Below are 13,385 nucleotides of genomic sequence, written 5' to 3' on the forward strand. Positions count from 1 at the left end.
CCTGCAGCAACATAACGTAATAAAGTAAACTAAAGTAGCAACTAAGCTAACGTTAGCTGTTATAACGTTAGCTAAAGTAGCAAACACACAATTGATAGTGTCAGCTAAATGCTTTTTTCTATCAAACACTGTTTTAAAGTGTAACGAAAACTCTGTTTTAGAACAAATATAACAAACATATGGTTATAAATTGCTTACTTACCGAAAACAGACCTGTGGACAGATGGCAGTGCGGGAGCTTCTAACGGAAATCCCCCAGAGTGAAAACAATCCCGCCATTTGAATTTCTAGTAGTCTGCCCATGCGCAGACAGGAAAGCGTGTGGAAATTAAATTGTACAGATTTTTTTCTCATTACTTTTACCTGAATGGAATTAACTCATTTTAAACGAGCGCAGAACATTTTGAGATTAATTAAAAAAGATACGTAGGATTCAATTACACATTAAAATCGATTAAATAAACTAGATTAAGACATGTAACATTTACAAGGGGGCCGAATCATTTTTTTCAGTGCACACACACACACACACACACACACACACACACACACACACACACACACACACACACACACACACACACACACACACACACACATTTGCACACTTTAACACACAGCCTACTGCTGAAGACTCTTTTTGTGTCTCATCTTTTTCATTTCTCCTCTTGTGCATATGGATGCATACGTACAACCTGCTGGCTGTTGTGCACACAGAGGTGCAGAGGTGTCAAAGACAGACTTAAAGGTTTTGTTCATTCGCTTCTCCTTTTGACACCCTATTGTAGCATTTTTATGCATGCATGTTAACATCATGTAAAGACTTGGGAATAAATCCATTTAGCTTTGCACAGCGATTATGCGGACAATGCGGTTCACAAGGTCTTTTAGCGGCTGTATGAATATCAGTTTATGCATGAGAGCTGGTTTCTGTGTTCATCTATTCCTGTCTTCCACAAGAGAGGCATGGAGCTAATTATGTTTGTATGAATGACAGCAAGCAGGTTTATTCATGAATGCAAACAACACTGCAGCAGCTTCCTCTGCCTCGACAGAGGGCTCCTATTCATGAATGTGCTGAAGATCCCAGTCTACTAAGGTCCCCCATTTATCTGTCTTTGTGTCTCCCTGCCAACTGGCTGCCATCACACACACACACACACACACACACACACACACACACACACACACACACACCGGGTCCATGAGCAGCAAATCACCTGGCTATGATTACGAAAGCGGGGCGCCTGTCAAATCAAAATCAAAGCTGCAATCTCAGGGTCACCCGGTTTGAGGTGGTGCTAGACTTGGTCTGACGTTTTTTCAAAGTTTATTATACATTTATGGATTTACTCGCTCTACACACATCTTCGTACCGCACACAGCTACCACTGCATCTCTCCCCCCTCCTCCACTCACCCACCTTCTATGTTTTTGCATGGCCGGTGGAAAAGGTTTTGTGTGGTTCGGCCGTCACCTCTGAAGCTTTCATCTGCACAGCACCCCGTCCTCGATGTCAGAGTCTCAATTCAGAGAAATGTCAGTGAGCACAATGAACCGGCAGGGCAGGGCGCTGTGTCACCGCGGCGCAGACAGATGCAAACTCATCAGCTGCACTCATCATCTCAAACCACCTGAAAGAAAGTCAAAGAGAGAGAGAGAGAGAGAGAGAGAGAGAGAGAGAGAGAGAGAGAGAGAGAGAGAGAGAGGGGGGGGGGGAGAGAGAGAGCCAGAGTGTCAGATTGGGAAACACCTCAGCAGCATATCAGTCACAACTGCTACCCTTACTGCCTCTGTTGCCATGGCAACGGGGGACTGTCGAGGCATCCTGGTGGGAGGGATGGTCCGAAAATCTGCAGCTGTCACTTACTTCAGGAGAGAGAGAAATGGAGCCAGCGTGTTTGTGTTTGCGCTGTCTGGCTGCTGTATCACTTCACTTCACTTCACGGGTAAGATGCCGAACAGGAAGGATGAGACACTTTTGAACGGAGCCAGTGGGGATATAAGATGGGAAATAATGCTGGATTTGATGCTTCAAAACAACCTGTAGCGGCTTGAGGTTTATTTATATAGCACCACATAGGAAAAAGGAATGTTGTTCCCTATGACAAAAATGTACAAGAGAGAAGAAGGCAGACACAATGTTAACACATGTAGACCTATTGAGGATAAAACGCGCAAGTCAGTGAGTTCAATCTACAATTTACAAAAGTGATGAAGTCGGTTAAAGCAATGTTTTCTCAGTTGATGATTCTGTCCTCCTAGACTTATTAATTTTTATATTGATGAACTGCTTAGAAATTAGAAAGAAATTGCACTCTTAAGAGACATATCTTTACACAAGCTTTGAGCTTGAAATCTTCAGACTGAATGTACGACAGTGCAGGGAATTTAGAAAGAGAGCGGGTGAGCTCTTCTCACCATTAGAAGAAATCGTATTGGTCTACCCTCACGTAGGGATCAGAACGTCTTTCTTCTTGATCTCGTCTCTGCACTCTATTGATTTCAAACACGCTGGGACGATAGTGGATATTGACCACATAGTAATTGACTGTGCGCATGGAGAGACTTTTTGTGTTGCGGCGCTCAAAGTGCTTCACATTGACTTCTTCATTGATGACTTCCTCAGAGGTCTTAGCGATCTGAGAGACGTGTGACAACAAAAAGCAAGGTGATGGGTCAGGCCACCAAAACATTATTTACGTTAAGCTGTGAGAAGGAGTCAATTATGTTTAACACATACTGATAAAGGATTGTATTAATATGTGAATTATTGTCTATTTTTCCCAATCAATCAAACAGAAAGACAGATTCTATAGGTCCTTGATTAGAAATATATTAGAACTGAAGTTACCCTATTCGCCCATGGAGCCCCCAGAAAGCCCAGGTTCACTGTAGTTTTGCAGAAAACTGGTTATCAGAAATATCTTCATAATCACCACTAAAACTAAAAAGAAACTTTCGCGATAAGAGTCTAGGTTTATTTGTTTATCTTATTGGATCCCCATTAGCTTCAGCTACAGCGGTTGTTGCTGATAGTCATAAAATAATTAAAGCAAGGTCCAAACCATCCAATCTTTAGGTTCTGTCTTGAAAACCTTCCTTTGTCTACCTGAAAAGAGAATAAAGTCCCTCCCTCTGTGTGTTGTATTCCATGCTTCTCGATGCTTTCCTTGTGTACTGATCCCACTATACATGCTTTTTGGGTGCATGTGAGTCTCTCGGTTGTGCCCTACTGGCTAGCTCATGGCCGCCACTCTGCACAGCTCTCATACAGCGGTTACCGCTGATAATGTCGTCCCGACCCACAGCGCCGTCACAGAGGCGTAACACCCACTATCCAATTCCCAGCTAGGTAAACACTGTTAGCTCTCTCAGCACTGTTGCCATTGTTTGCACTGTTCCTGCTGTTGGCCCTGTACGCTGCTAGCTGCCAGCTTAGCCGCTGCCATGTTGAGAGCCATTTGGAGGCAATTCCTCAATCCTATATGCTCTAAATTCGGAATTGAGCACCTTTAAGACTAGAATATTTCCACTGATACTAACGCATGTTTCCTTATTATTAAATCAGATTACCAGCACACACCAAACCTGGGGCCATGTGATACTCCATTATAGCAATAATGGAGAAACAAGGGGTTAATAGGGGTCCAGCATTGCCCCGGGCCCCCCAAAGGAGGTAATCTTTGCATACATTATGAATCACTATGGACACCTTTTATGTGGTGCTATATTCAAATACATAGTATTACTATTGCATAGTCTTCCTCTATATAGCCTTAGTATATTATATAGCTGTGATGATGACATTGAAAAGAGCAAATGATGCTCATGAATGTGTCACATTAAGTGGAATGTTATGGTAAGGTGTCTACATATAACTCACGTGTGCTCATTGTGTACATGCACGTAAATACTTCCCAGAGTGGTACTCAGGTGAGCTGATGTGATATCCAAAGACCTCTGCTGTAAATATTACCAATTAGTTTACACTACAACTAAAATATTCTCCCTTTTGATGTGTAATTCTTATTCATTACACATTCTAATCTTATGCAGCCTATTCCTCTGCATTTCCAATGATTTTTTTGCATGATGTAATTCTGCTACATGCTATTTTGCTGAAATGTATTCTTTCTATATTGATTGTTTATATTTATTAGTTTATATTAATTTGATTATTTTTTAATTGAAGTAGGTCTTTATTTTGTTTGTGTTTGTTCTACAACTTCTGAATTTTGAATTAAACTCATATTCAATAACCAGAAAATGATAAACACCCATTTTGCATGACTCATCTCCATTTTCATACAAGCACATTTTTGGATATCATTATATTCTTATATAAGATGATTGTTTTTTTTTTATTTTTTTACTTTTCTTCATGTCATTTATTGCATTTTTCTACTGCAGCTTCCACTATTTTGCAGACTATTCATCCTTAGTTCACTTCCCATACTTTATTCCACAGTTCTGTTAATAATACTGATGTGTCCTTTTTCTATTACTATTTGTTCTGCAACGGCCAGATTGAAATCCGCCTGGGTTTTCAAGTTTTAACTCAAAGTCAAACCTACATATTGCAAATAAATGCACATAGCCTATTATATGCACAAATGCACGCGCACAATATTAAAATATGCACAAAACATGCCCTCAATCATAACAATGGTGCATCACAATTTAAGATGCACGCCGATTACTCATACATTTTCCTTGTTAATTCGGGACGAGGGCTATTTTTAGCCTCCCTGCACTATTATATACGATCCCTCTCTTAGGTTTTTTTCTGTTAATTCTCTGCGCGAAATGAGCACTTGACTTTGCAATAAAATATATGAGGGGAAGAAATGCGGGAAAGACCAAATTGTTGCTATATTGGACCATCCACCGGCGCAGCTGAGCTATTTTTAGCGGGGAACTACATCAGCACTGACTGCAGACACTGTGAGGGGAAATCACCAGCGCTGTTTTGCTTCTGTCTTCACCCAACCACTGACATTTCACTAAAGCGAATTAAAGCGGGAGAAGGACACGGCAGAGTATAATATTAACTGTGTGTGTGTGTGTGTGTGTGTGTGTGTGTGTGTGTGTGTGTGTGTGTGTATGTGTGTATGTGTGTGTGTACGTGCGCGAGAGAAGGAGAGAAAGTAAACCAGGAAAAATATTGTCAAATGAGTTTGAGCAGCGCTCGCCGAGTCTCGTGGTGAGCTATTTTGATTATTATAAGCGCTTGATCCTTCCAATGAGTCCGGTTGAAGCGCAGGATCACCAGTAACCCTGTGTGAGGCACCGCAGGTGGTCTGAGAGGGGGAGAGAGAGAGAGAGAGAGAGAGAAGAAAAAGAGAGAGAGAGGGGGAGGGAGAGAGGGAGACAGAGAGAGGGAGAAAGAGAGAGAGAGAGGCGTGATGCACATTGGTCGGGCTACTTTTCTGACGACACACCAACAATCGTCAACCTGTGGATAGGGCGCGCGGTGCTCTGTTCCCTCCGCTGCCACCCTCTCCCCCTCTGACACCGAGCCCGACCCTCGGACATCCAGGACGCATGAACTGGGAGAGGGTGCCGGTTCGATTCCCGAACGGAGACGAGGAACCGAAAAGTTGAGGGGGGTCGTGCGCCGTTCCCGCTTCATGAATGGCCGGAACATGGAGGAGGTGCCTTCCGAAAGAGTCAAGACCCGGCGGAGGAAGGGTCACTGCCCGGCGGGCGCACGCCTGGGCGCCATAACCTGCGAGGACGAGTTCAACAGCCAGGATCTTGAGGCTCTCTTCCAGAACTACAACCTGAAGCTGGAGCAGACCGCCACCCTCAAAGCGCTGGCGGTGCTCATCGTGGCCGCGTCGTCGCTGTCGCTGGTGGAGCTGCTGTCCAGTCCGCGTCTCACCTTGTCCAAGGGCTCCTACCCGGTGCATTGCGTGGTGTTCCTGTCGCTCTTCATCGTCACCAACGTCAAGTACCTACAGGTGACGCAACTGCAGCAAATAGCGAAGCTGTCCCTGCTGTTCAGCTTCACCTTTGCGCTGCTCTGCTGTCCGTTCCCGCTGGCGCTCGGCACGTCGGAGCCGCTGAACGCCGCTGCCCCTGAGCAAGGCGTGTGGCAGCTCATGCTGGTCACCCTCGTGGCTTACGTGCTGCTGCCGGTGCGGACGCTGCTCGCCGTCTTGTTCGGGCTGATGCTGGCCACGTCTCACTTCATTGTCATAGCGACGTCGTTCACGGGAAGGAAACAGAAGCTGTGGAGACCGGTAAGTGCTGCTCCATGCATCCTGGTCCAGCTCTTAAGTCACTCAACTTTATTGACTTGTGCTTTATAGTTAACGGTTCTTTCACTTAAGGGTGTCATCTTATCGAACGGCTAGCTGGTTGAGTCACCCGTTCACTCAAAAACTACAGTCCAAGTACCCTTGAGCAACTTCTCCAGTGAAGACCACAGTAGGCCTATAAGCTCCGACTAAATGTAGGAAGTGGTGATGCTATAACAACATGCTTACTCATCCGACTTTCCCCTGGAGAAGAAAAGGTTAAAATAAAACACCCTCAGTGATCGATATCAGCTGCAGGATACTGTAGGTGTAAAATTGGAAGCGAGCAGAGAGTTTCCCTTTAGCGCACCTCAGTAATGAAGCAGACGAGGAGCTGTCCAGCTGCCGGTGCTGAAACAGGATCCTGCGGAGCCGCATACACAACTTAGTGTTTATTATTGACTGCTCCTTGTGCCCCATATTGTAGGTTAAAAATAGTTTCTGAGTTATGGAACATCTTGATATTTCTGGTCCTATAAAACCGTAGTTCCCGACCGTTTTGGCTAACCACAATTCTTCCTTCTCAAATTGCTTTCTTTGACATTTTGGTGTCTTAAAATGTAAAATAATCAACTAATCCACAAAATGAAAATGTGAATGCACTAAATCAGTGGTTCTGCAGCGTGTGCTATAGTTAACTTACCACTAATCAACAAATGCGCCTAGTTCAACCAAATAGAACCTTTTTCTATATTTGAGCATTAAAGACCTGAAAACTGCAACATCCTTCTATGTAACAGAAATATGGTTTCCCCTGCTGTTAATCCTTTCACGACCCCTCAGGTTTATTCTGCATCCCCTTTGCATAAATCCAGATCCTTTGGTTGGGAGCGCTATGAAGTCCTGTTTAAGTTAATGATGTGGTGTGTTATCCATCTTGCTGTGATGTAATGAAGTGTGACCTTTCACCCCTGACCTTTCAGGAATCAACACCACAGAAAGGCTACAGAGTTCATCCTCAAAATTAAGTGTATGGCACGACCAATACTTTCGGATCATTAATAAATAATGCACATATTCTGGTAGCCATTTCCACTGTATGGCTATTGTTTCTTTAAGTCACACCCGCAGTGCGATTCATGTTGTAATCAATGTGACGACCTGGAGGTTGGCCATTTAATCCATCCTATGGATTAATCAAGGATTGTGAAGTCTAATCCAGCCAGGATGTATGATTGCACACAAAGATGCACATATGGACATGTGTGTTCCCTCAGGCTCACACGCAGTATGTAGATGCTGCCAGCTTTGTTTGGCATGTCTGTTCTTGTTCTTGTGCAGCTGGTGGCCAACGCGGTGCTGTTCACCAGCGTCAACTTGTCCGGGGTGTTTGTGAGGATTCTCACCGAGCGCACCCAGAGGAAAGTCTTCCTGCAAGCCCGCAACTCCATCGAGGAGAGGCTGAAACTGGAGGATGAAAATGAGAAGCAGGTGAACTTGCACAAACATGCACAGATAGATAGAAAACAGACAGCAAGACGACGATGTGTGCACACATTTAACCTCGCCTAGAGGGCATATGTTCATGAGATCTTCACAGTCTCTCGAGAAGTGTTTTTTTTGTTTTTTTTTAAAGGTTTCAGATGCCAATGTATTCTAACAACCTGCCCACAGGCACGCAGTAACTATGACAGCGGCTATTTAAGGAAGGAACAATTACTGTGACACATGCACCAGCGCCACACGTTCCACCCCCCTGTGCGCGGCACCTACAGCGACTTAACAAAAGAACAATCAGGCAACTTTAACACATAGGAACACTTTGTTATGACCTGCACCTCCCCACCCGGCAACAAACCAACCTACACAAGTTGTTACACAGAGAATGAGTCATCCGATGTATGTAATATGCCTCCATATACGTCTCACCTTCGGTATACACAACACTGGTGAGCGCACACGCAGCAGCTGTGCTTTGTAGATTAGTTGATGATATGCTGTGTTTTCCACAGCAGTAACAGGCTCCCTTCTGACAGGTAATTACACAAGCAGATTGCTTTCTTGCCCCCCCCCCCCCCCTACTCCAATAAAGGTCGCAGTTTATCTGGGTGAGTGGAACACACACAGACCCCCTGATTGGGATCCATCAACAGCCAGCCAACAGCCTGCAACCAGGCTGCTGTTTATGTGACCACCAACAAACAGCCCGGGTTTTGAATCTCGCTACTCAAACAGGTCTCTGGTTGTCACTCGGCTGTTGCTCGGGTTTTGAGTTGGATCTATAGGTTGTATCGATTCTTCAACATGTGTCGGCTGCGTGCTGGGCGTCTGCGTGGTAGATTGACTTCTCAGTTCAATAGTCAGCTCAGAGCGCAGAGGCAATGCTTAGTTTCCTCTTTACTCACGTGAAGCGTTCAGGAAACAGCACAACCGCTGTTCCAAAATGTGACATTGTTAAAAAAAGACACGCTGACATCTCTGATGAAAAAAACAGATTGGCCAACATGAATGCAACAAAACAATCCCAACACAAGGTTTACTCACTTAGTTTTACTTTTCTGAACCTTTAAACCGTACCGCACGGTCAGCATTTCCTCGGTTGTCATTTAGGCTTCATCCATAGTACGTTTAGGACTTCCCATCCATGTTGTCTTAAAATGTAAGCATTAAAGTTCATTCTTGACCACAGAAATAGTAGTTTTGCAACAGAAAGACCCATCTCAAGGTCCACTTCGACGTATTTCCAGAGCTTTCAGCAGCTATTGAGCTTGCACTTCAACAGATCCATCTCCAGAGCTCTGATGAAGATTGTGTGTTATGGATGAAAGCTCCAGGAAAAAAGAGGTAGTGTGGCGGACCTTGTCTTGGGATTGGTTTACTATTTCCAAAGTCAAGAATGACAATAACAAAAACGATTTAATCGGAACACCACCTGATCTGACAACTTAAAGGATTGGTTTAGTCAAAAGTCATGCCCATCCAGCCACTCTTCTCCTCTGAGAAAAACAAAACATAGCTCCTTTGTGAAACATACCTTAACTCACGGTCCAGTTACTGGCTTTTTTTCAGAACTTTCCAAAAACATCTCACAGTCTTTGTTTTGCTCAGTTGTCATGAAGGGACTTAGGTTTAAGTATATTCCTTCAGTTCAGCGTTCATTTCAAAGATGCAGAGTTTTTGTTGGAATTCCCTTGAATGGATCCGGAGGACAGGGAGTCTGGATTTTTTTAAGTGAGAGGGAGTGAGCCAGTGGTTCATTAATAAACCACCATGAGGAGAGCCGTAGTCAAACGGAGCACACAGTGAATTAAGCCGAGGGCGGATCAGAGAAATGGGAATTAGAACACGTTTAGGGAGAAGGAATGGAAGAGATTAATAAAGCAGAGATGAATGATTTCATTAAAACAACCACACCTTCACACTTTGGTTATCATCACTTTTACACCTGACATGAGCACATATGGACAAACCCACCTTCACACACAGCCTCCAACAGGGAGGTGTGATGGCTGTTTCTAGTTTAGTTTTCTACTCACGGGTCAGACGCAGCCGTGTGAATGGATGTCTAATGTGAAACAGTGCTGGAGGGAGACACAGGAGAGCCCCGGCTGCTTTTATAACTTGCCTCTCAACAGCCATTCAGCAAAGCAGAGCCGCCTGATGATTCATTGTGCATTCACAATCGTTTGACATCTTGCGTTCCAGAGTAGCTACTCTGTGATGCTGCAACTGAGACGATTCACTCACACACACAAAAAACAACAAAAAATAACCCTATCTAGTTACGGATCATCAAAATATTTGATTAAATAAGACATTTTCATTTTCAGTCATTTTGGAATTCTGTTTACGTCTGAGCAAAGAGCAAATTGTTCATATTTGTGTGCTTACAGCTGCATGAATGCAAACATACAGTATATACATTTTATGTCTTCCCAGTTAAAAGTCCTCACGATGCCTTTTCTTCTGTTTTACCCCCCCCCCCCCACACACACACACTCCTCAGGAACGTCTGCTAATGAGCCTCCTGCCCAGGAATGTTGCCATGGAGATGAAGGAGGACTTCCTGAAGCCGCCTGAACGGATCTTTCACAAGATCTACATCCAACGTCATGACAATGTCAGGTACGGGGGTGTCATGACAACTGTGGGCAGCAGAGGTGTGCGGAGGGGCCAGAGTGTTTTGATTCTAAAGTCACCTGCTGTGACGCCAAAGAGTCCAATTAAAGTTAGCCGTTAATGCAGATGCAATCAAAATACCTAAAAGGTAGAGAGAGGAAACGGACAAAGCACTGTTGCCACCGCCGATAGATTAGAAAAGCTCCTCTGCCGTTGCGTGTTAACCAAAGCAGTGCATGTAATGTTATTTATTAATTGTTGGTTTATTAGAAGCGATTTTCTCAACTCAAGGTTCACTTAGTATCAGTGTAATTATCTGTGAGACTCAAATGACTATTTTTTATTTTGTGACAAACTGATACGACGTCTGTATGACTACAAAGCACACTGGTGACATTTTACCAGCAAGTTTTCCATTTTCACCAAAATGCACTGATGAAACGGGCTCTTTGCAGCAAATTCACCGTGTCCAGAAGTTTGAGAAATATTGAGCAGAAGCAGCTTTGTGGCTTAACCGAACTTTAATAACACATTTAAAGCTGCAATTGATATTTCTATTATAACAATGTATGAAATGACAACGTGACAGGGGTCGCTTGATGAATCTACAGAGAACTGGAAGAGCACTCAGAGAGCGCAGATCATTAGTCAAATAATGCGTGTATTCGTCCTGTGATTCCGATCCGCTCCATGTCTTGGGTTCGTCATTGGCCCGTGCGACACCCTTCCACCAAGTCTAATGAAAATCAGGCCAGTCGTCTTTCCGTAATCCGTCAATCAGACAAACAAACCAACAAATCAAACCGGAAATATAACCTCCTTGGTGGAGGTAACAAGGTCTGAATGGAGCTTTTGGTTTCAGCTCACTGTGTAGCAGTTCAGTTGTAACTTAGTTCTGGTTCACTCTCCTCGCTTTCATGGCATGGTTTGTGGTCGCAGCGGGCAAAAGTTGACGGCATGTAAACTCAACCAAAGCAAGTTTCCAGCACCTCAAATGCAAGGTGTCTCCGTTTTATGTCATCGTTGAATGTCTTTGGGTTTTGGACTGTTGATCAGACAAAACTTTGATCAGCATATTTTCACTATATACGACAAAACAATTAGTTGACTAATCATTAACTAATCGACCACTTGATGATGGAAACAACTGCTAATTATATTTTGCTGGCAGATTTGATTTTGCATATAAAACAGCAAACATTCACAGGTTCTAGTTTTGCTGATTTGTCGCAGTTTTATATCGCTGCACAGTAAGTTGAATCTCTTTGGGTTTTTGAATGCTCATTGCACAAAAAAAGCAATTTGAAGACATTCCGTTTGGTTCTGAGAACTGGTGATGGCCATCTTTTAAAAACATTTGATATAACAAGTTGAAGAAAATTCACAATGAAAACAATCGAAAGAAGAAGTTTTGCTGCCCTATCCCTGTAAATTCCATCAGCCTTTTCAGCAGCCACCTCTATTGCACTTGTAATGAGGAAAATATTACAGAGCGTGAGAACCTGGCCCGACTTTGAGCTGATTACGTTCCAACGAGCCAGGAAAGAGAAATGGAGAGCTGTATCAGTGCTGCTGAGTGTGGGAGTGGAGGGCTAGGTAGCATGTCAACAGCACTCCTGTCAAGAGACAGTCCTCTCCACTCTCCGTCTCTCTCTGTCTCTCTATCCGCTCGGCTCCCACACAGGTCTGGAACATCACCGCTTGTACACCCGCTTTGCGGGCGGCCATGGCTCAATGGGTAGAGAGGGTTGTCCGGTAACTGCAAGGTTGGCGGTTCGATCCCTGGCTGCCACATGTCCTATGCTGAAGTGTCCCTGAGCAACCCCGAACTGCTTCTCAGCAGCCCGCCCTTCTCCAGGGAGCTGCTACAAACAGACACACATGAACCCGTTAACACGTGGGGGTAGAAAAAAACACAAAAAAACCCCCGTCACCATTAGTTCGCTGAGCAGGGGCATGACATCTCCCTGATCTGGCCCCCCTTTGATGTGGCCCCGAGAACGTTTGATCCCATACCTATTTAGCTCTGCCTCTCCACCGCCTCCCCCACCCTGCCCTCCTCTCGCCTTCTCTTCCTCACCCACTAGCACCACCTGCAGAACAGCGCCATTCAAAGACAAATCACACAACAGAGCTCTTCTGCCGAGCAGCTGTCGTGATCCCGGCTTTGCATACATCAGGCTCCCAAGCAACTATATTGCGCTGCCAAAAAGAGCATAGCAACTCATTCTCGAATGCAGAGGAAAGGCCCTCTTTATGCTACTAGAGCTGGTTATTAAATCTCAGAAATTAATGTTTTCCTAACAACGAGTATCAAAAGGTGTCAAGTACTGAAATTATTACACAACCTTCATGTGCGGTTGCTGGGGTTTGGACAACATTTAGCGAGACTGTTCTCACAATAAAACACTAGCATGTATGTTAGCATGCCAACATTTGCTAACTAGCACTAAAACAGAGGTATAGTAACAGAAGGGCTGATGGGAATGCCATTAGCTTGCCATTGCAAGTATTTTGTCGTAAACTAATGTACTGGACTTATTCATATTCTGACCTGATGATGTCATTAGATAAAAAGTGAATGGATCACCAAAGTGATTACAATTGATCCATTGGAGGCCATAAATGTCTGAACAAAATATTGTGGTTTTCATTCAAATTGTTGTCAACCTCAGGTTCTGCCGAGTTAAGCCAATGTGAAAGTGTCTTAAATCTTGCATCCTCTCTACTGAAGTGCAGGGGGTGTCTCCTCCGGTTGCAAAAGAAGTCAGATTGTATGGAAGTGGTACGATGGGGGAGCGATGTTTTGACACGTTTCTTCACCTCTTCGTAAATCCTGGGCCCTGCACTGCTACATCCATCATGCGTCACCGAGTTGGGATCACATAGCGCGGCGCCACAGTATACGGAAACAAAACAAAAATTTCAACCGCTTCTCATGTTCTTTTCCAGTGATTGATAGTGGATAACAGCTTTTGAAAAAACTAGTTGACATTGAGTAGGACATTGAGTTAAAAATTC

The 13,385-nt window shown here is 44.1% G+C and overlaps 1 protein-coding gene across 1 annotated transcript in view; it reads left to right on the forward strand.

Annotated features, from left to right (window-relative positions):
• Positions 1-5,633: 5,633 nt before the first annotated feature.
• The window catches only part of adcy1a (adenylate cyclase 1a), a gene marked incomplete at both ends in the record, with an annotated part of 37,310 nt that continues 29,558 nt past the window's right edge, over positions 5,634-13,385 (forward strand). The window contains 3 exons of the mRNA XM_079157723.1: positions 5,634-6,248; positions 7,587-7,736; positions 10,252-10,370. Of these exons, the coding sequence (XP_079013849.1) occupies positions 5,634-6,248; positions 7,587-7,736; positions 10,252-10,370 (884 nt within the window). The remainder of the gene's footprint in view (positions 6,249-7,586; positions 7,737-10,251; positions 10,371-13,385) is intronic.

This window comes from Pholis gunnellus (assembly GCF_910591455.1).
Source record: "Pholis gunnellus genome assembly, chromosome: 4".
NCBI lineage: Eukaryota > Metazoa > Chordata > Actinopteri > Perciformes > Pholidae > Pholis > Pholis gunnellus.